General features: G+C 38.7%; 1 protein-coding gene across 1 annotated transcript in view; it reads right to left on the minus strand.

Moving 5' to 3' along the window:
• Positions 1–26,903, minus strand: part of SRPRB (SRP receptor subunit beta) — a 48,007-nt gene that overhangs the window by 9,357 nt on the left and 11,747 nt on the right. The window contains exons 5-6 of the mRNA XM_081569775.1: positions 12,842–12,978; positions 2,142–2,196 (exon numbers count right to left, since the gene is read on the minus strand). Coding sequence (XP_081425901.1) covers positions 2,142–2,196; positions 12,842–12,978 — 192 coding nt within the window. The remainder of the gene's footprint in view (positions 1–2,141; positions 2,197–12,841; positions 12,979–26,903) is intronic.

Raw genomic sequence — 26,903 nt, forward strand, 5'->3', positions numbered from 1 at the left:
AGGTTGGTCATAACTTTCCTTCCAAGGAGTAAGTGTCTTTTAATTTCATGGCTGCAATCACCATCTGCAGTGATTCTGGAGCCCCCAAAAATAAAGTTTGTCACTGTTTCCACTGTTTCCCCATCTATTTCCCATGAAGGGATGGGACCAGATGCCATGATCTTAAGTTTTCTGAATGTTGAGCATTAAGCCAACTTTTTCACTCTCCTCTCTCACTTTCATCAAGAGGCTCTTTAGTTCCTCTTCACTTTCTGCCATAAGGGTTGTGTCATCTGAATATCTGAGGTTATTGATATTTCTCCCGGCAATCTTGATTCCAGCTTGTGCTTCTTCCAGTCCAGCATTTCTCATGATGTACTCCGCATATAAGTTAAATAAGCAGGGTGACAATATAAAGCCTTGACATACTCCTTATCCACATGCAAAACAATGAAACTGGACCCTCATGTTATACTATGTACTAAGTCAATTCAAAATGGATTAAAGGCTTAAATATAAGACCTGAAAGCATAAAAATCCAAGAAGAAAACACTTACTGACACTATGGCAGTTATTTTAAGATATGAGACTAAAAGCAGACAACAAAAGCAAAATAAACAAGTGTGATTACATCAGGCTAAAAAGCTCCTGCAGAGCAAAAGAAACTATCTACAAAATGGAAAGATAATCTATGGAATGGGGGAAATATTTGCTAACATGTATCTGATAAGGGTTAATATCCAAAATACATTAAGGAATTCATACAACCCAGTAAAACAAACAAATAATGCAATTTAAAAAATGGGCAAAAGGTCTTCCCTGGTGCTCCAGTGCTTGGGAGTCCGCCATGCAATGCAGGGGACGTCAGTTCGACCCCTGGTCCAGGAGGATTCCATGTGCCGCAGAGTACTAGGACCATGCACCACAATTACTGAGCCCACATGCAGCAGCTACTGGAGCCCTCCAGTCCTAAAGCCCATGCTCCACAACAACAGAAGCCACTGCAATGAGAGCCCACATACCACGACAAAGAGTAGCCCCAACTCGTCACAACTACAGAAAGCCCACATCCAACAAAGAAGACCCAGCACAGCCAAAAGTAACTAACTAAATAAATTTTTTTTTTAATGGGCAAAGGATCTGAACAGACATAGAGGACATACAAACAGTCAGCAAGTACATGAAAAAATGCTAAACATCACTAACCATCAGGGAAATGAAAATCAAAACCATAATGAGACAGAATTACTAACATTAAGGGGGGAAAAAAGATAAATGTTGGCAAAGACATGCAGAAAAGGTAACCCTGGTACATTGTTGGTTGGTGTAAATCTGTACAGCTTTAATAAAAAAGCACTGAGATTCCTCAAAAATCACAAACAGAACTACTACCACATGATCCAGCAATTCCACTTCTGGATGTTTATCTAAAGGAATTGAAATCACGATCTCAGAGAGATGTACATACATGCACTCCCATGTTCACTGCAGCATTATTAACAATAGCCAATATATGGAGCAACCTAAATGTCCGTTGAAGGACGAACAAAGAAAATGTGGAACATATATACAAGAGTATTACTGAGCCCTACAAAAGAAATTGTGCCATTTGTGACAACTTGGATGAACCTAGAGGACATTATGCTAAGTGAAATAATATAAACAGATATAATAAGACAAATATCATATGATTACACTTATGTGTGGAATCAAAACCTGTCAAACACAAGCCAAACGATACTGTCACACATCTTGAAAACAAAAAAAAATGTTACAAAATAGTATCACAGATTTTTTATTTTTCCAAAGTGTTCCTTTCTTATTCTGTCAACAAAAATTTCCATGGCTTTCAAATTTTTTGTTTTTAAAACCTTTCATATCTACTATAAGCTATAGCTAGAACTAGTGGGAAAACAAATTGAGCTTACAGTTTCAATAAACCTGAAATTTTCTTTCCATGAAAATGTTAAATATCTATAAACATCCCATTAATACTTTGTATAATCCCATTAATTCTGTTGTCAATTTTTAAACAAGCATATTTCACACTAATCTTCAGGGTAATCATGGTAATCACACAAAACCAAAGACCTTAAGCAATATATACATATTTCCTAAGTGATAAGATATACAATTAACCAGTAGGACTTGTTTTTACTTACATTTCTTTTTCAAGCTGCTGCTGAATTAACTTTGCTGATTTTGCCATTGTAATGTCTGCAAAGAAACAAAAGACATTGTTTAAAGCGGGGTCTTTTCCCAAGACTTCCTGCACATATGGAAAATTCCCATTTAAATTTAGGTTTCTTTGCCCTACCATTTAAAAAAAAAAATTATTTTATATTGGATTATAGTTGATTTATGGGCTTCCCTGGTGGCTCAGGTGATGAAGAATTCGCCTGCAATGCAGGAGACCCAGGTTTGATCCCTGGGTCAGTGAGATCCCCTGGAGAAGGAAATGGCAACCTACTCCAGTATTCTTGCCTGGGAAACCCCCAGACAGGAGCCTGGAGGGCTATAGTCCCTGGGGTTTCAAAGAGTTGGGACACAGACTGAGTGACTTTCACTTTCATAGTTGATTTGTAATGTGTTAGTTTCAGGTGTACAACAAAGTGTTTCATTTACACATATACATATACCTATTCTTTCTCAAATTATTTTCTCATTTAGGTTGTTACAGAATACTGAGCAGTTCCCTGTGCTTGACAATAGATCCTTGTTGGTTATTTATTTTAAATATAGTAGTGTGCTTGTGCTTAGTTGCTCAGTCATGTCTGACTCTTTGTGATACCATGGACTGTAGCCCAACAGGCTCCTCTGTCCATGAAGATTCTCCAGGCAAGAATACTGGAGTGGGTTGCCATGACCTTCTCCAGGGGATCTTCCCAACCCAGGGATCGATTCCAACCCAGTGATCAAACCCAGGTATCCACATTGCAAGTTAATTCTTTACTGTCTGAGCCACAGGGAAGTCCATAGTAGTGAGTATGTATCAATCCCAAACTCCCAACTTATCCTTCCCTCCCATTATCAAAGTAAGCACAAATATTTATATTACAATAATGCTTATAAATATATTAAGCTGGTGACCCTAAAATTGACTAGTCTTTAATAAAAGTTTTCTACATCTTACAGACACTTTAAATCAATACATATAAGTCCAGCCAATGTTGACAAAAAGAAAAGCTACCTGCTTTGTGATTTTAACAAAAGCTTTCACTCCAACAGAAATACTCAACCTGTAATAAGAAACTAAACTAACATTTCCAGCTGATACTAAAATGGTATGTTACAGTATCAAGTGCACTCTGGTAATAAAAGGTACTGGTTTGGCACCAGCAAAAGCCAAATAAATATCACTTCCTCTTTTTATACTGAATAAAAGAAACAAAGAAGTCAGTTAATGACCTCAACACTGTTCCTGATTAGTCACTGCTAGGGTTATTACTAGCTCCCCTTTAAGAAATGTATTGGGCTCTTCATAGAATGAGAATATTAGGTATGAGTCTATCTCATTTTAACTTTTTTTTAGAAAAGAAGTTTATCTCATTAGTGAGGTCACACTGGTTTACAACATTATATGTTTCATGTGAAACATTATGATTCAATTTTTGTATACACTATTCTGTGCTTACTACCAAAAGTTTAGTTTCCATCTATATTTTCAAGTGTTTTTGTTATCTTTGGATAAATACCCAGAAGCAGCCTAACTGGATCACATGGTAGTTCTATTCTTAACTTTTTGAGGAATATCCACACTCTTTTTTACAGTGGCTACACCCATTCACATTCCCAGCAACAATGCACAACAAGGGTTGTCTTTTCTCCATATCCTAACACATGTCTTTTTGACAATGACTCTAATGGGTGGGAGGTAATGTCTAACTGTTGCTTTGATTTGCAATTTCCCTAATAATCAATGATACTCATCTTTACTAGTGATGAACATCTTCATATGTGCCTGCTGACCATCTGTGTATCTTTTTTGGAAAAATGTCTCTTCTGATCGCTGCCCATTTTTAAATCAGGCTGTGTATTTTTGTTGCTGTTGAGTTATATGGGCTCTCTCTTATCAGATATATTTGACTATCTTCTCCCATTGGGTACGTTGTCTCTTTCATTTTGTTAATGGTTCCCTTTGCTGTGCAGAGCTTTTTAGTTTGATATAGTACCACTTGTTTATTTTTGCTTTTGTTTGCCTTGCCTGAGGAGACACATCCAAATACAAATTGCTAAACCCAATGTCAAAGTCTGACACTTCTTGTTTTCGTCTAAGAGTTTTATGGTTTCAGATCTTCTGTTTAAGTCTTTAATCCATTTTGAGTTAATTTTTGTGTATGGTATAAGGAAATGGCTTAGTTTCATTCTTTTGCATGTGGCTGTACAGTTTCCCCACCAGTATTTACTGAAGAGACGGTCCTTTCGCCATTGTATGTTCTTTGCTCCTATGTTGTAAATTAATTGTCCATGTAAGTGTGGGTTTATTTCTGGGTTCTCAATTCTGTTCCATTAACCTCTTTTTCTGTCAAATACCATGCTGTTTCAATTACTATAGCTTTGTAGCATAATATGAAGTCAGGGTATATGACACTTCCTTCCAGCTTTGTTCTTTTTTCTTAGAATTGCTTTGGCTATTCATAGTTTTTAATGGTTCCATATAAATATAAGGAACTTTTGTTCTATTTATGTGAAAACTGTCATCAAGGATTTTTGCAATGAATTTATAGATTGCTATAGGAAGAATGGACATTTTAACCATGTTAATTCTTACAGTCCATGACGATGAAATATCCTTCATCTTTCCATTTCTTTAAACAAAGTTTTATAGCATATTGCGGAATCCTAGCTCCCCAGCCAGGGATTGAACCTGAACCCTCAAGCAGTGAAAGCACAGAGGCCTAATCACTGGCAAGAAATTCCCATCTTGATTAAATTTATTCTTGGGTATTTTTTTTATTATTTTTGCTGCAATTTTAAATGATAGTGTTTTCTTAATTTCTCTGCTTGTTTTTTGTTGGTGTACAGAAACACGATAGATTTTTATTTTGCATCCTGCAACTTTACCATACTCATTTATTATTTCTAACAGGCTTTTGGTGGTCTTCAGGTATGAGACTGGTAACAGTGGGCACACCTGTCTTGTTCCTGATCTTAGAGGGACAGCTTTCAGTTTTTCACAGTTGAGTATGTCAGCTGTGGGTGTGACATGTATAGCCTTTATTATGTTGATGTACATTCTTTCTATACCAATTTCATTGAGTTTTTACCACACATGGATGTTGAATTTTGGTGAATGCTTTTTCTGCATTTATTGATTGTGATTTTTAAAATGTTGTAGCATGTTGATTTGCAGATGTTGAATCATCCCTGCAACCCTGAAATAAATTCTACTTGATTATATCATATGATCCATTTAATGTATTATTTTGTTTGCTAATATTTTGTTGAGGGTTTCTGCATCTACATACATCAGAGATACTCACCTGTAATTTTCTTTTTTTGTACTATCCTTGTCTGGCTTTGATATCACGGTACTGGTGACCTCAAAAAATGAATTGGGAAGTGTTCCCTCCTCTTCAACTTTTGGAAGAGTTTGGCTCTGATGATAAAGACTCTGCCTGCAATGTGGGAGACCCAGGTTTGATTCCTGGGTCGGAAAGATTCCCCTGGAGAAGGAAATGGCAAACCACTCCAGGATTCTTGCCTGGAGAATCCCATGGACGGAGGAGCCTGGCAGTCTACAGCCCATGGGGTTCCAAAGAGTCGGATACGACTCAGTGACTTCACTTTCACTTTCAAGAAGAATAGATAATAGGTCATCTTTGAACATTTGGTAGAATTTGTCAGTGAAGCTGTCTGGTCCTGGACTCTTCAGTTTTTTGGAAGGTTTTTGATTACTGTTTTAACCTCCTTACTAGTGATCCATCTATTCAGATTTCCTGCTTCTTTAAGATTCCATCTCAGAAGGCTGATTGTTAAGAATGCATTCATTTATTCTATGTTGTCTAATTTGTTCACACATAGCTACTCACAGTACTCTAACTCTGCATTTCTGTGGGACCTCTTGCAATTTCTCCTCTTTTGTTTCTAATTTTATTTATCTGAGCCTTCTCTTTTTTTCTTAGTGAGTTTAGCTAAAGGTTTGTTGATTTTATCTTTTCAAAGAACCAGCTCTTAGTTTCATTGATCTTTTTCTACTGTCTGACTTTTAGTATTTTCTTCCTTCAACTGACTCTGGACTTAATTTGAAGTTCTTTTTATAGTTCCTTTAGGTGTAAGGACCTTTTGAGCTTTTTCATTTCTCTTGTTTCTTGAGGTAGGCGAGTATTGCTGTAAACTTGTTCTGCTTTTGATGTATCCCACTAATTTTTGTATTTCATATTTTCATTTATCTTCAGGTGTATTTTTTCCTCCTTTGATTTCCTCATTAACCTAGTATTAGGTTGATGAAAAAGTAACTGTGGTTTCAGACCGTGAATTTTAAATCACTATAACTAGGTTCAAACACATCTTTATTAATCAAAATAGGAACCATTACAGTCAACACATTTTGGCCAACGAGAAATGATTGTTTATTTCTGTAGCATAAAAATCTGTGCTTTAAGATTCAACAAACTCTTGGAAAGCATTTTACCTGCAAAAAGTTCTCAAGATGCTCAAAGAAGTGGTAGCCAGTTGGCAAGAGGTAAGAGTTGGCAAGAGTTGGCAAGAACATGGTGGATGAGGCAAAACTTTGTAGCCCAATTCGTTCAACTTTTGAAGTGTTGTGCAACATGTGGCCGAGTGTTGTGAAGAACTGGGACCATTCTGTTGACCAATACTGGCTACAGGCGTTGCAGTTTCCAGTGCTTCACATCGATTTGCTGAGCATACTTCTCAGATTCAATGGTTTCACCAGGCTTCAGAAAGCTGTAGTGGATCACCAAACAGTGACCATGAATTTTTTTGGTGTAAGTTTGGCTTTGGGAAGTGTTTTGGAGCTTCCTCTCAGTCCAACCACTGATTTGGTCATCACTGGTTGTCATGTAAAATCCACTTTTCATCACACATCACAATCTGATTGAGAAATGGTTTGTTGTTGTTGCATAGAATAAAAGATGACACTTCAAAATGATGAGTTTTTTGATTTTCAGTCGGCTCATGGGGCATCCACTTATCAAGCTTTTTCACCTTTCCTATTTGTGTCAGATACCAAATAACTGACTCATTTGAAAAGACCCTGATGTTGGGAAAGATTGAGGGCAGGAGGAGAAGGGGATGACAGAGGATGAGATGATACTTCACCTCAGATGGATGGCATCACCGACTCAATGGACATGGGTTTGGGTGGACTCCAGGAGTTGGTGATGGACAGGGAGGCCTGGTGTGCTGCGGCTCATGGGGTCGCAAAGAGTCGGACACAACTGAGCGACTGAACTGACTGACTGACCAAATAACTGTAGAATGGTAGACAATGAGTTCTTCTGCAACTTCTTGTGTAGTTAAAAGAGGATCACCTTCAATGATCCTCTCTGCTGGCTGCTGTCAATTTCCAATGGCTGACCACTGCATTTCATCTTCAAGGCTCTCGTCTCCTTTGCAAAACTTCTTGAACCACCACAGCATTGTACGTTTGCTAGCAGTTCATGGGCCAAATGTGTTGTTGATATTGCAAGTTATCTATGCTGCTTTACAACCCATTTTGAACTCAAATAAGAAAATCGCTCAAATTTGCTTTTTGTTTAACACTCACTTCCCTACTTTAAACTAAATATAAACAGCAAGTAATGTCATTAGTAAAAAAAATAATAATAATAAAGTGAGAAATGCACATTAAAATGTATAAGATAACCACAAATAAAGAATGTATTCCAATGTCAAACAGCAAAGTTCAACAATGTATAACCGCAATTACTTTTGCACCAACCTAAATAGATGTTTGGCAGAATGTTGTTTATTCTTCACATATTTGTGATTTTATCAGCTTTTTGTAGTTGATTTCTAGTTTCATATCTTTGTGATTCAATAAGATGCTTGAAATGATTTCACTCTTAAATTTATTGAAGCTTGTTTTGTATCCCAACATATTGTCTATTCTTGAGAATGTTCTGTATGCACTTGAGAACAATGTGTATTCTGCTGCTTTGGGAAGGAATGTTTCGTGTTCTGCTCTAACGTTTCACTTAAGGCCAATGGTACTTTGTTAATTTTTTGTCTAGATGATCAATTTATTGATGTAAGTGGGATGTAAAGCTTTCTACTGGTCCTGCTGTTGACTTCTTCATTTAGATCTATTAATAATTCCTTTTATACTCTGGTGCTTCTGCTTACATGCTTCAGTTCAGTTCAGTTGCTCAGTTGTGTCCGACTCTTCGCCACCCCATGAATCGCAGCACACTAGGCCTCCCTGTCCATCACCAACTCCCGGAGTTTACCCAAACTCATGTCCATCGAGTCAGTGACACCATACAGCCATCTCATCCTCTGTCGTCCCCTTCTCCTCCCATCCCCAATCCCTCCCAGCATCAGGGTCTTTTCCAGTGAGTCAACTCTTGGCATCAGGTGGCCAAAGTATTGGAGTTTCAGCTTCAACATCAGTCCTTCCAATGAACACCCAGGATTGATCTCCTTTAGGATGGACTGGTTGGATCTCCTTGCAGTCCAAGGGACTCTCAAGAGTCTTCTCCAACACCACAGTTCAAAAGCATCAATTCTTCGGTGCTCAGCTTTCTTCACCATCCAACTCTCACATCCATACATGACCACTGGAAAAACCATAGCCTTGACTAGACGGACCTTTGTTGGTAAAGTAATGTCTCTGCTTTTTAATATGCTATCTAGGTTGGTCATAACTTTCCTTCCAAGAAGACAGTAGGTGTTGCGAGAGGGCATCAGAGGGCAGACAGACTAAAACCATAATCTTACATGCTTAAATATTAATAAAAATTACATCTTGATGGACTGTCCCCTTTATCATTATGTAAGTTCATCCTGTTCTCTTGTTTGACTTGAAGTCAGTTTGATCTGATCTGAGATGGCGACACCTGCTTTGTTTTGCCCGCAATTTCTTGGAGTATCATTTTCCATCCCTTCACTTTGAGCCTATGTTTCTCTTCAGAGCAGAGAAGAGTCTGGAGGCAGGATGTAGTTGGGTCTTGTTTCTCAATACATCCAGCCACCCTGTGTCTTTTGATTGGTAAATTCAATCCACTTATATTTAGTGTGCTTACTGATAAATGGGGCTCCCCTGGTGGCTCAGTCAGTAAAGAGTTCACCTGCAATGGAGGAGACACAAGTTTGATCTCTGGTTCAAGAAGATCCCCTGGAAGAAGAAATGGCAATCCACTCCAGTACTCTCGCCTGGAGAGTTCCATAGACAAAGGAGCCTGGTGGGCTACAGTCCACGGGGTTGCAAGGAGTTGGGACACGACTGAGTGACCTAACTTTCACTTTTTCAGTTCAGTTCAGTTCAGTTCAGTCGCTCAGTCGTGTCCGACTCTTTGCGACCCCATGAATTGCAGCACGCCAGGCCTCTCTGTCCATCACCAACTCCCGGAGTCTATCCAAACCCATGTCCATCGAGTCGGTGATGCCATCCAACCATCTCATCCTCTGTCGTCCCCTTCTCCTCCCGCCCCCAATCCTACCCAGCATTAGGGTCTTTTCCAATGAGTCAACCCTTCGCATGAGGTGGCCAAAGTATTGGAGTTTCAGCTTCAACATCAGACCTTCCAATGAACACCCAGGATTGATCTCTTTTAGGATGGATTGATTGGATCTCCTTGCAGTCCAAGGGACTCTCAAGAGTCTTCTCCAACACCACAGTTCAAAAGCATCAATTCTTCGGCGCTCAGCTTTCTTCACAGTCCAACTCTCACATCCATATATGACCACTGGAAAAACCATAGCCTTGACTAGACGGACTTTTGCTGGCAAAGTAATGTCTCTGCTTTTAAATATGCTATCTAGGTTGGCCATAACCTTCCTTCTAAGGAGTAAGCGTCTTTTAATTTCATGACTGCAATCACCATCAGCAGTGATTTTGGATCCCAAAAAAATAAAGTCTGACACTGTTTCCACTGTTTCCCCATCTATTTCCCATGAAGTGATGGGACCAGATGCCATGATCTTAGTTTTCTGAACGTTGAGCTTTAAGCCAACTTTTTCACTCTCCTCTTTCACCTTCATCAAGAGGCTCTTTAGTTCTTCTTCACTTTCTGCCATAAGGGTGGTGTCATCCGCATATCTGAGGTTATTGATATTTCTGCCGGCAATCTTGATTCCAGCTTGTGTTTCTTCCAGCCCAGCGTTTCTCATGACTCACTTTTTCACCGATAAATAAGGACTTAGTACTGCCATTTTATCTTTAGTTTTCTGGTTGTTCTGTATCTCCATTGATCTGCCTGACATCTTAGCTGATGGTTTACTATCATGTTTTTCTTAGCTTCCTCCTCTATTATATTTCATGTCTCTACTCTAGACTTACATTTCATGGTTACCATTAGATTTATATAAAACATCTCATAGATAACTTAGTCCTTTTTCTGTTGACAGCATCTTATATTCATTTGCCATTATATGAGTTCTATTGTTTTTCTCTTCCCCTTTTACATTCCGTCATCTCAAATTACCTTTTTTTATACTGTGAGTTCATTACCAAATTCCAGTAGCTATAAGTATTTTTACTGCTTTTTCTCCTTTAACTTTTATGCAATAATTGTTTAGCAACCTATTCTGATGTAAAGTTGCAATTTTCTGAATCTACCTACTTATCACCTTACTCTTAAGTTTTGTGTACTTTTGCCTCTTCATTTCAGGTAGAAAAGCTCCTTCCAATATTTCTTGTAAGACAGGCCTAGAAGTAATGAACTCCTTCAGCTTTTGTCTCAAACAAGCTTTATTTCTCCTTTATGTCTGAAGGACAACTTTGCTACAAAGATTTTCAGCAGTTTTTATCTTTTAATATTTTGCATAGGTCATTCCATCCTCTCCTGCCTATAGAGTTTCTGCTGAAAAATCTGATGGCCTAACAGGGGTTCCTTTGTAGGCTACTGTTTTTTCCCCCGGATGCCTTTAAAATTCTTTATCATTGGATTTTGACAATTTTAACATAATGTGCCCTCGAGAAGGTCTTTTACCATTGAGATATTAAGTGTTCTATTACTTTATGGACTTGGATATACAGTTCCTTCCCCAGGTTTGTGAAATTCTATTATTTCTTTAAATAAACTCTCTGCTCCATTCTCCCTCTCTTCTTCCTCTGGGATAACCATTATTCTCATGAAGGATAATAAAATAGGAGAATTAACGTAAGATTCTAGCTCTAGCTTCAAGCTCACTAGTTCACACTTCCATTAGGTCTGCTCTCGTTTCCAGTGCTTACTAATGCCTTCATCTCATTTATTGACATAGTCAGCTCCAGAACTTCTGCATGGCTTTTTTTAGACTTTTAATATCTTTGTCAAAGTACTTCTTCTTTTCATTAATTTTATTTCTAAGCTCACTGAACTGCCTTCCTGAGTTTTCTTATAGCTTGCTGAGTTTTTTCATAACACCTATTTGGAATTCTCTATCAGTTAAGAGTGCAGTCTTCCATGACTTAAGTTTGGTTTCTGAAGAACTTTCATTTTCTTTTTGTGACACTGTGTATGTGGTTTCACATGGTACTCAACAAGTTATTCCTCTGCCAGTGCATTTAAAGTAGCAAATACCTTTCTTATGTAGGTAAAGGGTTTTTTTTTTTTTTTTTTTACCTCTAAGTTGGAAATTAGAGGCCTTTCTTTTATTTTTCTTGCTATAATACAAGTTTTTCACTTTTTATACTTGAGCTGCCTCTGGCTATATTTGAGAATTGACACCCTCCACTACCTCTGCCTGATTGTACTATCATTGTCACTGCTTGTGCTCCAGGGTGGCCTGGATGGCCACTGCTGCTAGAGGGAGGGGTTGGGGAAGGGTGGAGGAGGCAGGGGCATGGGCACCTTCTCCACTTCTAGGGTTGTCAGGTTTACAACTCTCCACTGCTGTGACCCAGGGGATTATGGTCACAGGACCCACCATCACTGCTGCTGCTAGGTTCCTGGTGGTCAAAGGAGCCATTACAGCCAGGAGGCTGCAGTCATGTGTACTGTCTTCCCTGTTGCTACAGGGGTCTCTGGGGCTTCTGGCTCAGCCACTGTGGCCAAGGGCCAAGACTGCAGGCACTTGTTTCACTGTTCCCTGAGTTCTACCTCCTTTATGTGTTCCAGTCCACCCATCTTCAGAAGCAGACTTCTGGATTTCTCCTGTCCTAGTGTGCTGGGCAAAGGAAACTTTGTTGAGTTATGAATGTTTTACAATTTGTAGAATGAAGGGGAGAGGCAAAGAGGGTGTCTCACACCTCATGATGCTGACATCACTTCTAATCTGGTTTTAAAAGTAATAAAACTAAAGCCTAGTTTCATTGGCTGAGACTAAATAGTTTTTCATTCTCATGAAGCGAAAGAAAAACACTTTTGCAAACTCTCCTTGATGAAATGTGCTAGATGGCAAACTTGTTTAAAAGGAGAGTCTATCCTGTCCTTCCTCGACTGTGTATCTGATAAGACATACTGTTGATCTGATGAACTTAACTTGGTAAATTAAAATATTTATGATTAAAAAAAGAAAACACTGTATAAATGAATGGTAATAATCATTCCTTTGTCACTCTTTAGAACAGCCTGGTAAGGGAGACTAAAGAAAACGTTGGAGTATAAATAAATTTTAAGATTTAAAATCCTTAATTTATAGTTCATTAGCAATTGTCTCTCATCCTCAGTAATAACAACTGTAGATTAACTATTAATTCTAGTAGGAATCCCAGAAAAATCTCAACTATGATTGCCAGAAAACATGATAGTACCTTGCTTATTACAAGCGATTAAGAATGATGGTGTGTTCTTCAGACCTATACTGTCAAGGAGGACTTGATACAGAAACTCAGCCACGTCTTTTACCTCTCTCTGGAAGGCTGCACTATCCACAACAAACACAATAGCCCTGGAGGGGAAAAAAAGAAAAACTGGCATGTGAGCATGCAATAGTGCAGCATTATGTTGAAAAAATGATATCTTTAATTTTGTTCAATTCAATCCTAATGAATAACACAAAATAAGCTCATATACAGGTGTGTGCACAAGTAATCATAAAACATAAGTATTTAACAAAGGACTAGTGAGTGCTACCATGTATCGATATTTAAAATCCTAGTAGATGATCCAGTTCAAGTGATACATTCAATATGTCAGCAAATCTGGAAAACTCAACAGTGGTCACAGAACTAGAAAAGGTCAGCTTTCATTTCAATCCCAAAGAAGGGCAACGCCAAAGAGTGTTCCAACTACCATACAATTTGCATTGATTTCACATGCTAGTAAGGTTATACTCAAAATCCTTCAAGCTAGGCTTCAGCAGTACGTGAACCGAGAATTTCCAGATGTACAAGCTGGGTTTAGAAAAGGTAAAGGAACCAGAGATCAAATTGTCAACATTCATTGGATCATAGAGAAAGCAAGGGAATTCCAGAAAAACATCTACTTCTGCTTCACTGACTATGCTGAAGCCTTTGACTGTGTGGATCACAACAAACTGTGGAACATTCTGAAAGAGACAGGAATACCAGACCACCTTACCTGCCTCATGCAAAACCTGTATGTAGGTCAAGAAGCAACAGTTAGAACAGGACATGGAACAATGGATTGGCTCAAAATTGGAAAGCAGTACATCAAGGCTGTATATTGTCACCCTGCTTGTTTAATTTATATGCAGAAATGACTGACTGGATGAATCACAAGCTGGAATCAAGATTGCCAGGAGAAATATCAACAACCTTAGATACACAGATGACACTACTCTAATGGCAGAAAGTGAAGAGGAACTAAAGTGCCTCACGATAAGGGTGAAAGAGGAGCATGAAAAAGCTGGCTTAAAACTCAACATTCAAAAAATGATCATGGCATCTGGTCCCATCACTTCATGGCAAACAGAAGGGGAAAAAAGTGGAAGCAGTGACAGATTCTATTTTCTTGGGTTCCAAAATCACTGCAGATGGTAACTGCAGCCATGAAATTAAAAGATACTTGCTACTTGGAAGAAAAGCTATGACAAACCTAGACTGTGTATTAAAAAGTAGACAACATCATTTTACTGACAAAGGTCCATGTAGTCAAAGCAATGGTTTTTCCAGTAGTCATGTACAGAGTTGGACCATAAACAATGCTGAGTGCTGAAAAATTGATGCTTTCAAATTGTGGTGCTGGAGAAGACTCTTGAGAGGCCCTTGGACTACAAGATCAAACCAGTCAATCCTAAAGGAAATCAAACCTGAATATTCTTTGGAAGGACAGATGCCAAAGCTAAAGTTCCAAAACTCTGGCTACCTGATGCAAAGAGATGACTTACTGGAAAAGACCCTGATGCTGAGAAAGATTGAAGGCAAAAGGAGAAGGGGTGGCAGAAGATGAGATGGTCAAATAGCATCAATGACTCAATGGACATGAATGTGAGCAAACTCCAGGAGACAGTGAACGACAGAGGAGCCTGGCATGCTGTAGTCCATGGGGTTGCAAAGTTGGACATGACTCAGCGACTGAATAACAAAAATAAATCAATGACTGTATCTAAAAAGACAATAGGAAATGATGTTTCCTCTCAAGTCCAGGAAATTGTCATATACAAAATCATGTGATAAGATACTAGGACAGACATTGTATCTGCTAGGAAACAAAGAGGAAGATCATTTACATAAAACTAGATCAAGAAGACTTAAAGGAGTGTGTAATAGTTGAGTCAAGTTTAGCCAGACAAAATATCATTGTGGCACATATTGTCTAGAAAAGTAGTTTGTGCAGGGCATAAATGCCCTGGAGAACTCAATGTAAGCTAATACACAGATAGGTGGGAAAATGAAGGAAAGTTAGGTCAGAGAGAAGGGGGATGCAACACACTGACCTACAGAGTTTATGTTTTTCTGTCTTACAAAGAATGCTGTTGTTTAGTTGCTAAGTCATGTCCAACTCTTTTGTGACCCCATGGATTGTAGCCCCCCATGCTCTTCTGTCCATGGATTTACCAGACAAGAATACTGGGGTGGGTTGCCATTTCCTTCTCCATGGTATCTTCCTGACCTAGGGATTGAACCTGTGTCTCCCGCATTGGCAGGTGGATTCTTTACCTCCTCTTACAAAGAATGCTGCTGCTGCTAAGTCGCTTCAGTCGTGTCCGACTCTGTGCGACCCCATAGACGGCAGCCCACCAGGCTCCCCTGTCCCTGGGATTCTCCAGGCAAGAATACTGGAGTGGGTTGCCATTTCCTTCTCCAGTGCATGAAAGTGAAAAGTGAAAGTGAAGTCGCTCAGTTGCATCCAACTCTTAGCGACTCCATGGACTGCAGCCTACCAGGCTCCTCCATCCATGGGATTTTCCAGGCAAGAGTACTGGAGTGGGGTGCCATTGCCTTCTCTGACAACTCTACTACGTAGGACCTATTGACACCCCTTCTTTACAGCAAGGAACCAAGCACAAGAATAAGAAACTGGCTCAAGTTCACACAGCCTTTCAAGACGCAGGCTGGGATCAAATCCAGGCTGTGTGGTTCCAGGGCATTAGCTCTTATATTTTTATTCAGTAGCTTGTAATGTGTCCCCTACTAAGCTCAAAACTTCAGGAGGGCACGCGCTCATTTTGTATTCTCTTTGGCTAACAAGGTGCCTGACATAAGTGCTCGACAGTAATCTGTTGAATTAGCTGCAAAGAGTTTGGTACGATCGGGAGCACCAAAGAAAGTGGTGGGTGAGAAGGCTGCACGGAGAAGCAGATATGCGTGTCTGAGCGCCTGAAACGTCAAGCCAAGCAAACTGTTGGACGTGGGAGCTGGAGGAAACTCCAGCCTCCACACCGTCCTGAGTCGCGACATCTCTGCCGGTACTAGTCTAAAACAGCGTATTTGCTATAAGCGCTCTATCGGAATTTGCTAAGGGAAGTAATGGATCCGAATGAGACGGCAACTTTCCAGAGGGCCGGGGACTCTGCCTACCCAGCTTGGTACCTACCGCGGCCGGGCTCACTGCAGACACGGAAAGAATGAATGGGCAGGTGCGGGGCGGACCCCCGCCTCCCTCAACCCGGTGACACAAGGGTTGCTACCTGGGGAAGGGCTGCCAAGGACTCTGGCGGCTACAAAGGCAGACGGCGAATTCCGATCGCCAGTCGGACGCCCGGGCCGTGACCTGTGGGTATCCAGATCCCCCCACCCATTTTCCGTTCAAACAGCCCTGATCCCCTCTACCCAAGCCCGGCTCCCGCCTCTAACCGCGGCTGGCGGCGGGCGAGGAAGGCTCTTTTCTCTCAGGAGAGCGAGAAAGGCCTGAGGCGGCCGGACCTCCTCTCCCCGGTGCAGACTCCCGGCCCCAAAGCCCGACTCCTCCTACCTCTGGCACGGCCGCAGCACCTTCTCTTACAAAGAATACTGGTGCCTAAATGAAAGATAAAACTAACAGGATAATCAAACTAGAAGCAGAGTGATCAGGTAGGGCTTAACCTAAGGCAGCAACAGTGAGAATCCTCATTTGCCAGAAATAAAGAGGCATCAAACCTAAATCAAAGCAACCCAGGAAAAGAGCAGACAATAGACCTTAGGGACAAGTATTTGAATGCCTAGGAGATGTGCAATGACCAACAAACACATGAATGCTCTGCGCAAAGCCTAGAACTTAAAAGCAGTCTAATGGAGGGTGGTGTGGGAAAATAATCCAAGAATTGAATCACCAGGCCTCTTGTGCCACACACAGAAACACAGTATGAATTTACATTTTCTCATGGTGTAAGATCCTGAGGCAGGAAGATTGCGCCAGACTCAATGAACCCCCATGGCCCCCAACAGAAGGAAATACGAATCCTTTCTGGAGAGGGGCTTTTATAACCTAAAGCACAAAAAAAAAAAAATCCAACCCAGCAACCACAATATCAACAACAAAATCTCATCCCCTTGAACAGGGGTTCTCGATCTAAACTACCAAGACAATAATAAGTAGTAAATAAAATATTTTAAACTATTTAATAGAATACTAGATACCATAAGAAAAGAATCAAGAATAGTACTAAAAAAAATACTAGACTAATTTTAAAAGATAGGTTTTTAGAAGCAAAGAACAAAATAACAACTTAATGGAAAAGATTAAGTTGCTTAAAGATTAAGTTGCTTAATGGCTTAATGGAAAAGCCTTTGACTATGTCGACCACAACAAACTGTGGAAAATTCTTAAAGAGACGGGAATACCAGACCACCTGAACTGCCTCTTGAGAAATCTGTATGCAGGTCAAGAAGCAACAGTTAGAACAGGACATGGAACAACAGACTGGTTCCAAATTGGAAAAGGAGTACATCAAGGCTGTATATTGTCACCCTGTTTAAGTTATATGCAGAATACATCATGTGAAATGCCTGGCTGGATGAAGCACAAGCTAAAATCAAGTTTGCCAAGAAAAATATGAATAACCTCAGATATGCAGACAACACAACCTTTATGGCAGAAAGCGAAGAGGAACTAAAGAGCCTCTTGATGAAAGTGAAAGAGGAGAGTGAAAAAGCTGGCTTAAAACTCAACATTCAAAAAACGAAGATCATGGCATCCAGTCCCATCACTTCACGGCAAATAAATGGGGAAACAATGGAGACCGTAACAGACTTTATTTTTTTGGACTCCAAAATCACTGCAGGTGGTAATTGCACCATGAAATTAAAAAATACTTGCTCCTTGGGAGAAAAGCTATGACCAACCTAGACAGCATATTAAAAAGCAGAGACATTAATTTGCCAACAAAGGTCCGTCTAGTCAAAGCCATGGTTATTTCCAGTAGCCATGTATGGATGTGAGAGTTGGACTATAAAGAAAGCTGAGCACCGAAGAATCGATGCTTTTGAACTGTGGTGTTGGAGAAGACTCTTGAGAAGCCCTTGGACTGCAAGATCAACCCAGTCAATCCTAAAGGAAATCAATCCTGAATATTCACTGGAAGGACTGATGCTGAAGCTGAAACTCCAATACTCTGGCCATCTGATGCAAAGAACTGACTCCTTGGAAAAGACCCTGGGGAAGATTGAAGGCAGGAGGAGAAGGGGACGACAGAGGATGAGATGTTTGGATGGGCATCACTGACTTAATGGACATGAATTTGAGCAAGCTCCAGGAGTTGGTGATGGGCAGGTAAGCCTGGCTTGCTGCAGTCCATGGGGTCGCAAAGAGTCAGACATGAATGAGCAACTGAATTGAAATGAACTAATGGAACAGATAAGCAGAGAATACTACAGCCAAAAAGGATAGAGTAAACTACAAAATAAAGGTAAAAATATCTTACTATATGCAAGGTGAAAAGACCTGGAAGGATGATAGAGAAGAGACAAGAAGAGCAGAAAAGATATGGCTTAATAATGCTAATGAGAGTTCTAGGAGAAGAAACTGAATAGAAACAGAACTACCTGAAAAGATATTGTTGAGAATTTTCCAGAACTGAAAATGCAAATATTTCAACTGAAATAGTACACTTGAATTCCAACCACAATAAAGCTAAATCATCCCTGAACAGAAGGATAATCTACCCCTTAACACAGGATAAAAATAAGATTCTATATCATGAAATGACAAGTAGATTGAGCACTGCTTTCTAATCTACAACAATAGATACTTAAAGTCAGGAGTAATGCCTTAGTGTGAAAACAGAGCTATGAAAATTATTCAAAAATGAAGGACAATGACAAAAGTTTCAAATGAACAAAAAATGAGAAATTTTATCTGTTGTTCACCATTCAGCAAACATATATAAAAGAAATACGTGAAAGAAAATTGAATCAAAAGGAAAGAGTAAGAGGCAAGAAGCAACGGACTGAAAAAAAATCCATAAACATCCTAGTAATTCTAGGCAGTCACTGAATGGAGGAGAAAAAAAATCACTGTTGGGGGTTAAAAAAGAGGAAAGAAAATTAAAATGAAAGATGTAAGGAAGATCAAAGTAAGGTATTTTGAGATTTAGTTAAAGAAAGCTAGTATTATTGATTTTTAACTTCTGTTAAGCAGTCAATGTTTTTTAAAAAAAGAAGTGTAGAGGATAACAATGAAAAAAAGAAGAAATAACATAGTTTCAAATCAGTTCAGGGACAGGGACCTCTGGGACAATATGAAACGCCCCAACATTCAAATCATAGGAGTCCCAGAAGAAGAAGACAAAAGGAAAGGCCATGAAAAAAGGAGATAATAGTTGAAAATTTCCCTAAAATGGGGAAGGAAATAGTCACACAAGTCCAAGAAACCCAGAGAGTCCCAAACAGGATAAACCCAAGGCAAAACACCCCAAGACACATATTAATCAAATTAACAAAGATCAAACACAAAGAACAAATATTAAAAGCAGCAAGGGGAAAACAACAAATAACACACAAGGGGATTCCCATAAGGATAACTGCTGATCTTTCAATAGAAACTCTTCAGGCTAGAAGGGAATGGCAGGACATACTGAAAGTAATGAAAGAGAATAATCTACAACCCAGATTACTATACCCAGCAAGGATCTCATTCAGATATGAAGGAGAATTCAAAAGCTTTACAGACAAGCGAAAGTTGAGAGAATTCAGTACCACCAAATCAGCTCTTCAACAAATGCTAAAGGATCTTTTCTAGACAGGAAACACAGAAATGGTGTATAAAAATGAACCCAAAACAACAAAGTGAAAGGCAACGGGACCATACTTATCAATAATTACCTTAAATGTAAATGGGTTGAATGTCCCAACCAAAAGACAAAGACTGGCTGAATAAATACAAAAACAAGACTCCTATATATGCTGTCTACAAGAGACCCACCTCAAAACAAGGGACACATACACACTGAAAGTGAAGGGCTGGAAAAAAATATTTCACGCAAACGGAGACCAAAAGAAAGCAGGAGTTGCAATACTCATTTCAGATAAAATAGACTTTAGAATAAAGGCTGTGAAAAGAGACAAACATGGACACTACATAATGATCAAAGCATCAATCCAAGAAGAAGATATAACAATTATAAATATATATGCACCCAACATAGGAGCACTGCAATATATAAGGCAAATGCTAACAAGTATGAAAGCGGAAATTAACAATAACACAGTAACAGTGGGAGACTTTAATACTCCACTCACGCCTATGGACAGATCAACTAAACAGAAAATTAACAAGGAAATACAAACTTTAAATGATACAACAGACCAGCTAGATCTAATTGATATCTACAGGACATTTCACCCCAAAACAATCAATTTCACCTTTTTCTCAAGTGCACACAGAACCTTTGCCAGGATAGATCACATCCTGGGCCATAAATCTAGCCTTGGTAAATTCAAAATAATTGAAATCATTCCAATCATCTTCTCTGACCACAATGAAGTAAGATTAGATCTCAGTTACAGGAAAAAAACTATTAAAAATTCTAACATATGGAGGCTAAACAACACACTTCTGAATAACCAACAAATCACAGAAGAAATTAAAAAATGCATGGAAACGAATGGAAATGAAAACACAACAACCCAAAACCTATGGGACACAGTAAAAGCAGTGCTAAGAGGAAGGTTCATAGCAATACAGGCTTACTTCAAGAAACAAGAAAAAAGTCAAATAAATAACCTAACTCTACACCTAAAGCAACTAGAAAAGGAAGAAATGAAGAACCAAAGGGTTAGTAGAAGGAAAGAAATCATAAAAATTAGGGCAGAAATAAATGCAAAAGAAACAAAACAGACTATAGCAAAAATCAAAAAAGCTAAAAGCTGGTTTTTTGAGAAGATAAATAAAATTGACAAATCGTTAGCCAGACTCATCAAGAAACAAAGGGAGAAGAATCAAATCAACAAAATTAGAAATGAAAATGGAGAGATCACAATAGACTACACAGAAATACAAAGGATCATAAGAGACTACTACCAACAGCTATATGCCAATAAAATGGACAACTTGGAAGAAATGGACAAATTCTTAGAAAAGTATAACTTTCCAAAACTGAACCAGGAAGAAATAGAGGATCTTAACAGACCCATCACAAGCATGGAAATCGAAACTGTAATCAGAAATCTTTCAGCAAACAAAAGCCCAGGACCAGATGGCTTCACAGCTGAATTCTACCAAAAATTTAGAGAAGAGCTAACACCTATCTTTTTCAAACTCTTCCAGAAAATTGCAGAACGTAACCTTCCAAACTCATTCTATGAGGCCACCATCACTCTAATCCCAAAACCAGACAAAGGTGCCACAAAAAAAGAAAACTACAGGCCAATATCAGTGATGAACATAGATGCAAAAATCCTTAACAAAATTCTAGCAAACAGAATCCAACAACATATTAAAAAGATCATACATCATGACCAAGTGGGCTTTACCCCAGGAATGCAAGGATTCTTCAATATCTGCAAATCAATCAATGTAATACACCACGTTAACAAATGGAAAGATAAAAACCATATGATTATCTCAATAGATGCAGAAAAAGCCTTTGACAAAATTCAACATCCATTTATGATAAAACCCTCCAGAAAGCAGGAATAGAAGGAACATACCTCAACATAATAAAAGCTATATATGACAAACCCACAGCAAACATTATCCTCAATGGTGAAAAATTGAAAGCATTTCCCCTAACGTCAGGAACAAGACAAGGGTGCCCACTCTTACCACTACTATTCAACATAGTTTTGGAAGTTTTAGCCACAGCAATCAGAGCAGAAAAAGAAATAAAAGGAATCCAGATAGGAAAAGAAGAAGTAAAACTCTCACTGTTTGCAGATGACATGATCCTCTACATAGAAAACCCTAAAGATTCTACCAAAAAATTAGTAGAGCTAATCAATGAATATAGTAAAGTTGCAGGATATAAAATTAACACACAGAAATCCCTTGCATTCCTATACACTAACAATGAGAAAACAGAAAGAGAAATTAAGGAAACAATACCATTCACCACTGCAATGAAAAGAATAAAATACTTAGGAATATATCTACCTAAAGAAACAAAAGACCTATATATAGAAAACTGTAAAACACTGATGAAAGAAATCAAAGAGGACACAAATAAGACGGAGAAATATACCGTGTTCATGGATTGGAAGAATCAATATAGTGAAAATGAGTATACTACCTAAAGCAATCTATAGATTTAATGCAATCCCTATCAAGCTACCAATGGTATTTTTCACAGAACTAGAACAAATCATCTCACAGTTTGTATGGAAATATAAAAAACCTCGAATAGCCAAAGCAATCTTGAGAAAGAAGAATGGAACTGGAGGAATCAACCTGCCTGACTTCAGGCTCTACTACAAAGCCACAGTCATCAAGACAGTATGGTACTGGCACAAAGACAGAAATATAGATCAGTGGAACAAAACAGAAAGCCCATGCACCTATGTACACCTTATCTTTGACAAAGGAGGAAAGAATATACAATAGAGAAAAGACAATCTCTTTAACAAGTGGTGCTGGGAAAACTGGTCAACCACTTGTAAAAGAATGAAACTGGAACACTTTCTAACACCATACACAAAAATAAACTCAAAATGGATTAAAGATCTAAATGTAAGACCAGAAACTATAAAACTGCTAGAGGAAAACAGAGGCAACACACTCTCCGACATAAATCACAGCAGGATCCTTCCTCTATGAGCCACCTCCCAGAATATTGGAAATCAAAGCAAAAATAAACAAATGGGACCTAATTAAAATTAAAAGCTTTTGCACAACAAAGGAAACTATAAGCAAGGTGAAAAGACAGCCTTCAGAATGGGAGAAAATAATAGCAAACAAAGCAACGGACAAAGAATTACTCTCAAAAATATACAACCAGCTCATGCAGCTCAATTCCAGAAAAATAAACGACCCAATCAAAAAATGGGCCAAAGAACTAACAGACATTTCTCCAAAGAAGACATACAGATGGCTAACGAACACATGAAAGATGCTCAACATCACTCATTATCAGAGAAATGCAAATCAAAACCACAATGAGGTATCATTTCCTGCCAGTCAGAATGGCTGCTACCCAAAAGTCTACAAGCAATAAATGCTGGAGAGGGTGTGGAGAAAAGGGAACCCTCTTACACTGTTGGTGGGAATGCAAACTAGTACAGCCACTATGGAGAACAGTGTGGAGATTGCTTAAAAAACTGGAAACAGAACTGCCATATGACCCAGCAATCCCACTGCTGGGCATACACACCAAGGAAACCAGAATTGAAAGAGACGCGTGTACCCCAATGTTCATCGCAGCACTGTTTACAATAGCCAGGACATGGAAGCAACCTAGATGTCCATCAGCAGATGAATGGATAAGGAAGCTGTGGTACCTATACACAATGGAATATTACTCAGCCATTAAAAAGAATACATTAGAATCAGTTCTATCGAGAAGGACGAAACTGCAGCCTATTATACAGAGTGAAGTAAGCCAGAAAGAAAAACACCAATACAGTATACTAATGCATATATATGGAATTTGAAAGATGGTTACGATAACCCTATATTCGAGACAGAAAAAGAGACACAGATGCATAGAACAATCTTATGGACTCTGTGGGAGAAGGTGAGGGTGGGACGATCTGGAGAATAGCATTGAAACATGTATATTATCATATGTGAAACAGAACGCCAGTCCAGGTTTGATGCATGAGACAAAGGCTCAGGGATGGTGCACTGGGATGACCCAGAGGGATGGGATGGGGAGGGAGGTGGGAGGGGGGTTCAGGATGGGGAACACATGTAAACCCATGGCTGATTCATGTCAATGTATGGCAAAAACCACTACAATAATGTAAAGTAATTAGCCTCCAACTAAAATAAATAAATTAATAAAAAAAAGTTAGTTGAGGGAGAAAAATGGGATGATTAGGGAAACCTGATCATCAGGTATGATTAAAAACTCAGAAGGTACAATTAAAAAACAAGAAATCACAGATCAATATACTATACCTTGATCCTTGAACAGCATGGGATTTAGGAGCCTGAACTTCTAATCAAAAATCTGTGTATAACTTCAGTTGGCCCTCCATATCTGAGGTTTGACATTGGTCGATTCAAAGCAACCACAGATTGGGTGGTACATATTAAGTGAAAAAATTCCTCCTATAAGCAGACACACATAGTTCAAACCCATTTTGTTCAAGGGTTCACTGCAGTATCTTTTGAATTTATATTTATTGTGATTATGATTTGAGCTCATTTGTATCTTCATACTTTGAATGTTTTAGTAACCCAAAATACTTGGATCAAAGAGTAATTACACTGTGAAATGTAAAATATTTGTAGCTGAAAGTGAGAAAAAAAATTTTAATTAGAAATTAAAACCCAATTACAGCAAATACCAGTTCTAGATTTGTATCAATTGTTTGAGTAATAAAAAAAAAAAAAAATCACAACTTCCAGTTTCCAGTCTGGCATGAAATAAGCTGAAATTCACCATCGCATTCTAAGAAGTAAAAAGCTAACCTGACTGAAAAATCCACAGCACTTAAGTTCATCAGAGAAGTGAGGTTACAGGGCAAAGCATTGCCTCTCAAACTGGAGAAAACAACATATATACACAGAAAAGTACAACTTACTGGAGTATAAACTCATGAGCACAAATCTCTGTGGGACCTAGTGTAAAAACCTAATCTGTAACTGATGAATTGCTAGAAGGTCAGCATGAACAAGTCTGAGATATAAAACCCCAGGGAGACCCACACTTTTGTAAATTTTACTTCCAGAAGCTTGACTAGGTTCTTGTGGCATATAGTAGAGAAAAATCCCCTCATGCTTCCAGCAGGGGGAAGGGAAAAGAAATCATTTTGAAATATGCCAGACCTTGATGAGGTCTTGGAGAAGGAAATGGTAACCCACTCCAGTATTCCTTCCTGGGAAATCTCATGGACAGAGGAGCTTGGTGGGCTACAGTCCATGGGGTCACTAAGAGTTGGACAAGACTTAAAGACTAAACAACTACAAATGAAGTCTACTCCCAGGAGAAACTATTTAACCAGAGCCTAATTTGCTGGGATTTTATAAGAGCCTAACTGACCTGCAGAAAGGGAAATATCCAACTCCACACAGCTCTAGCATTCCAAGTGGGAGAAGAAAAATAGCCATCTCCAGCCTACACTACCAATCCTATCCCATTTAAGGGGGTGGTGGGAATCAATTGAGAATCAAGTGTAAAGCTCACAGTCCAGATACAGGCCCATTAAGACTGAGATCTAGTCATAGGATGCTTTCTTTCCTCTCACACTTCACCACATTACTAATGGCAGTTCTTACACAGTTTACTGCATGTCTATCAAGAAAAATTACATGACACAATAAAAAGTAAAAAAGAGTTTGAAGAGAAGGGGCAAGCAACAGAACTTGACTCAGATATGGAAGAGACATTGGAACTGTCAGACCAGGAATTTAAAATAATTGTGATTGTGGTGCTAAGTGTTCTAGAAAATAAAGAAGACAACATGCAGAAACAGATGAGAAATGTTAGGAGAGAGATGAAGTCCAAACAAATAACTAAAAAGAAATGTTACACAGCTTCCCTAGTGGCTCAGTGGTAAAGAATCCACCTGCCATGAAGCAGACACAGGTTCAAACCCTAGTCTGGGAAGATCCCATATGCAGCAGAGCAACTGACCTGGCACAGCACAACTACCAAACCTGTGCAGAATCAGGGAGCTGCAACTATTGAGCCCACATGCCATAACTACTGAGCCCATGGGATGTAACTACTGAAGCCCATCTGCCTAGAGCCTGTGCTCTGCAACAAGAGAAACCACCACAATGAGAAGCCCACGCATCACAACTAGAGAGTAGCCCTGCTCACCGCAACTAGAGAAAAACCGTGCAGCAATAAAGACCCAGCACAGCCATAAATAAATAAAATTGTATATAAAGACAGAAATGATACAGATAAAAAATAAACTAACAAATGAAGAACACTTCTGATGAAACTATTAGTAGACTGCATACAACTGAAGCAAAGAACCTCTAGCTTCAGATATCTCAATAGATGCCTCCAAAACTGAAAAGCAAAGAAAACAGACTTAAAAAAACAGAACAGAATATCTGAGAACTGTGGGAGAACTACAAAAAGTGTAACATATATGTACTGGGAATTTCAGAAGGAGAGGAAAGAGAAAAAATAAGAAATATATAAAACAATATTGGCTGAAAACGTCCCCCAAATTAATGTCAGACACCAAACCACAGACCAACGGAAACCACAGGAAGCTCCAAAAACACCAAGCAGGATTAATGTCAAAGGACTATAGCTAGCCATATCATTTTTAAACTACAGAAAATGAAAGATAAAGGGAAAAAGTCTCAAAATAAGCCAGAAGGGAAAAGACCTTATGTATAGTTGAGCAATATAAGAATTATATCCAGTTTCTCAGATACCATGCAATCAAGAAGCAAGTGAACGGAAAGACTTAAAGTGTTAAAAGAAAAATCCCCAAACCTACAATTCTATACTCTGTGATGTTTATAGCATTGAATGCATTTATTAGAAGAGAAGAAAGACCTAAAATCAATAATCTAAGCTTCCATCTTAGGAAGCTAGAAAAAGTAGAGCAATTTAAAGTAAATAGAAAAAAGAATAAAAGAGCAAAAATCAATGAAATTGAAAATAGGACGTAAATGGAGAACATCAACAAAACCAAAAGCTGGTCCTTGAAAAGATCAATAAAATTTATAAATTTCTAGCCAGTCTAACTAAGAAAAAGAGAGGACACAAAATGGATGTTAAAAGGATAATCAAGGAATACTATAAATAACTCTATGCCCACAAATTTGATAAGCTAGGTGAAGTGGTCCAATTCCTTAAAAGATACAATCTGCCAAAACTCATTAACAAACAGACAATCTGAATAGCCCTATATCTATTAAAGAAAC

The sequence above is a fragment of the Giraffa tippelskirchi genome, chromosome 2 (genome assembly GCF_054371585.1).
Source record: "Giraffa tippelskirchi isolate mGirTip1 chromosome 2, T2T-mGirTip1v1.2.pri, whole genome shotgun sequence".
In the NCBI taxonomy this organism is placed as follows: domain Eukaryota; kingdom Metazoa; phylum Chordata; class Mammalia; order Artiodactyla; family Giraffidae; genus Giraffa; species Giraffa tippelskirchi.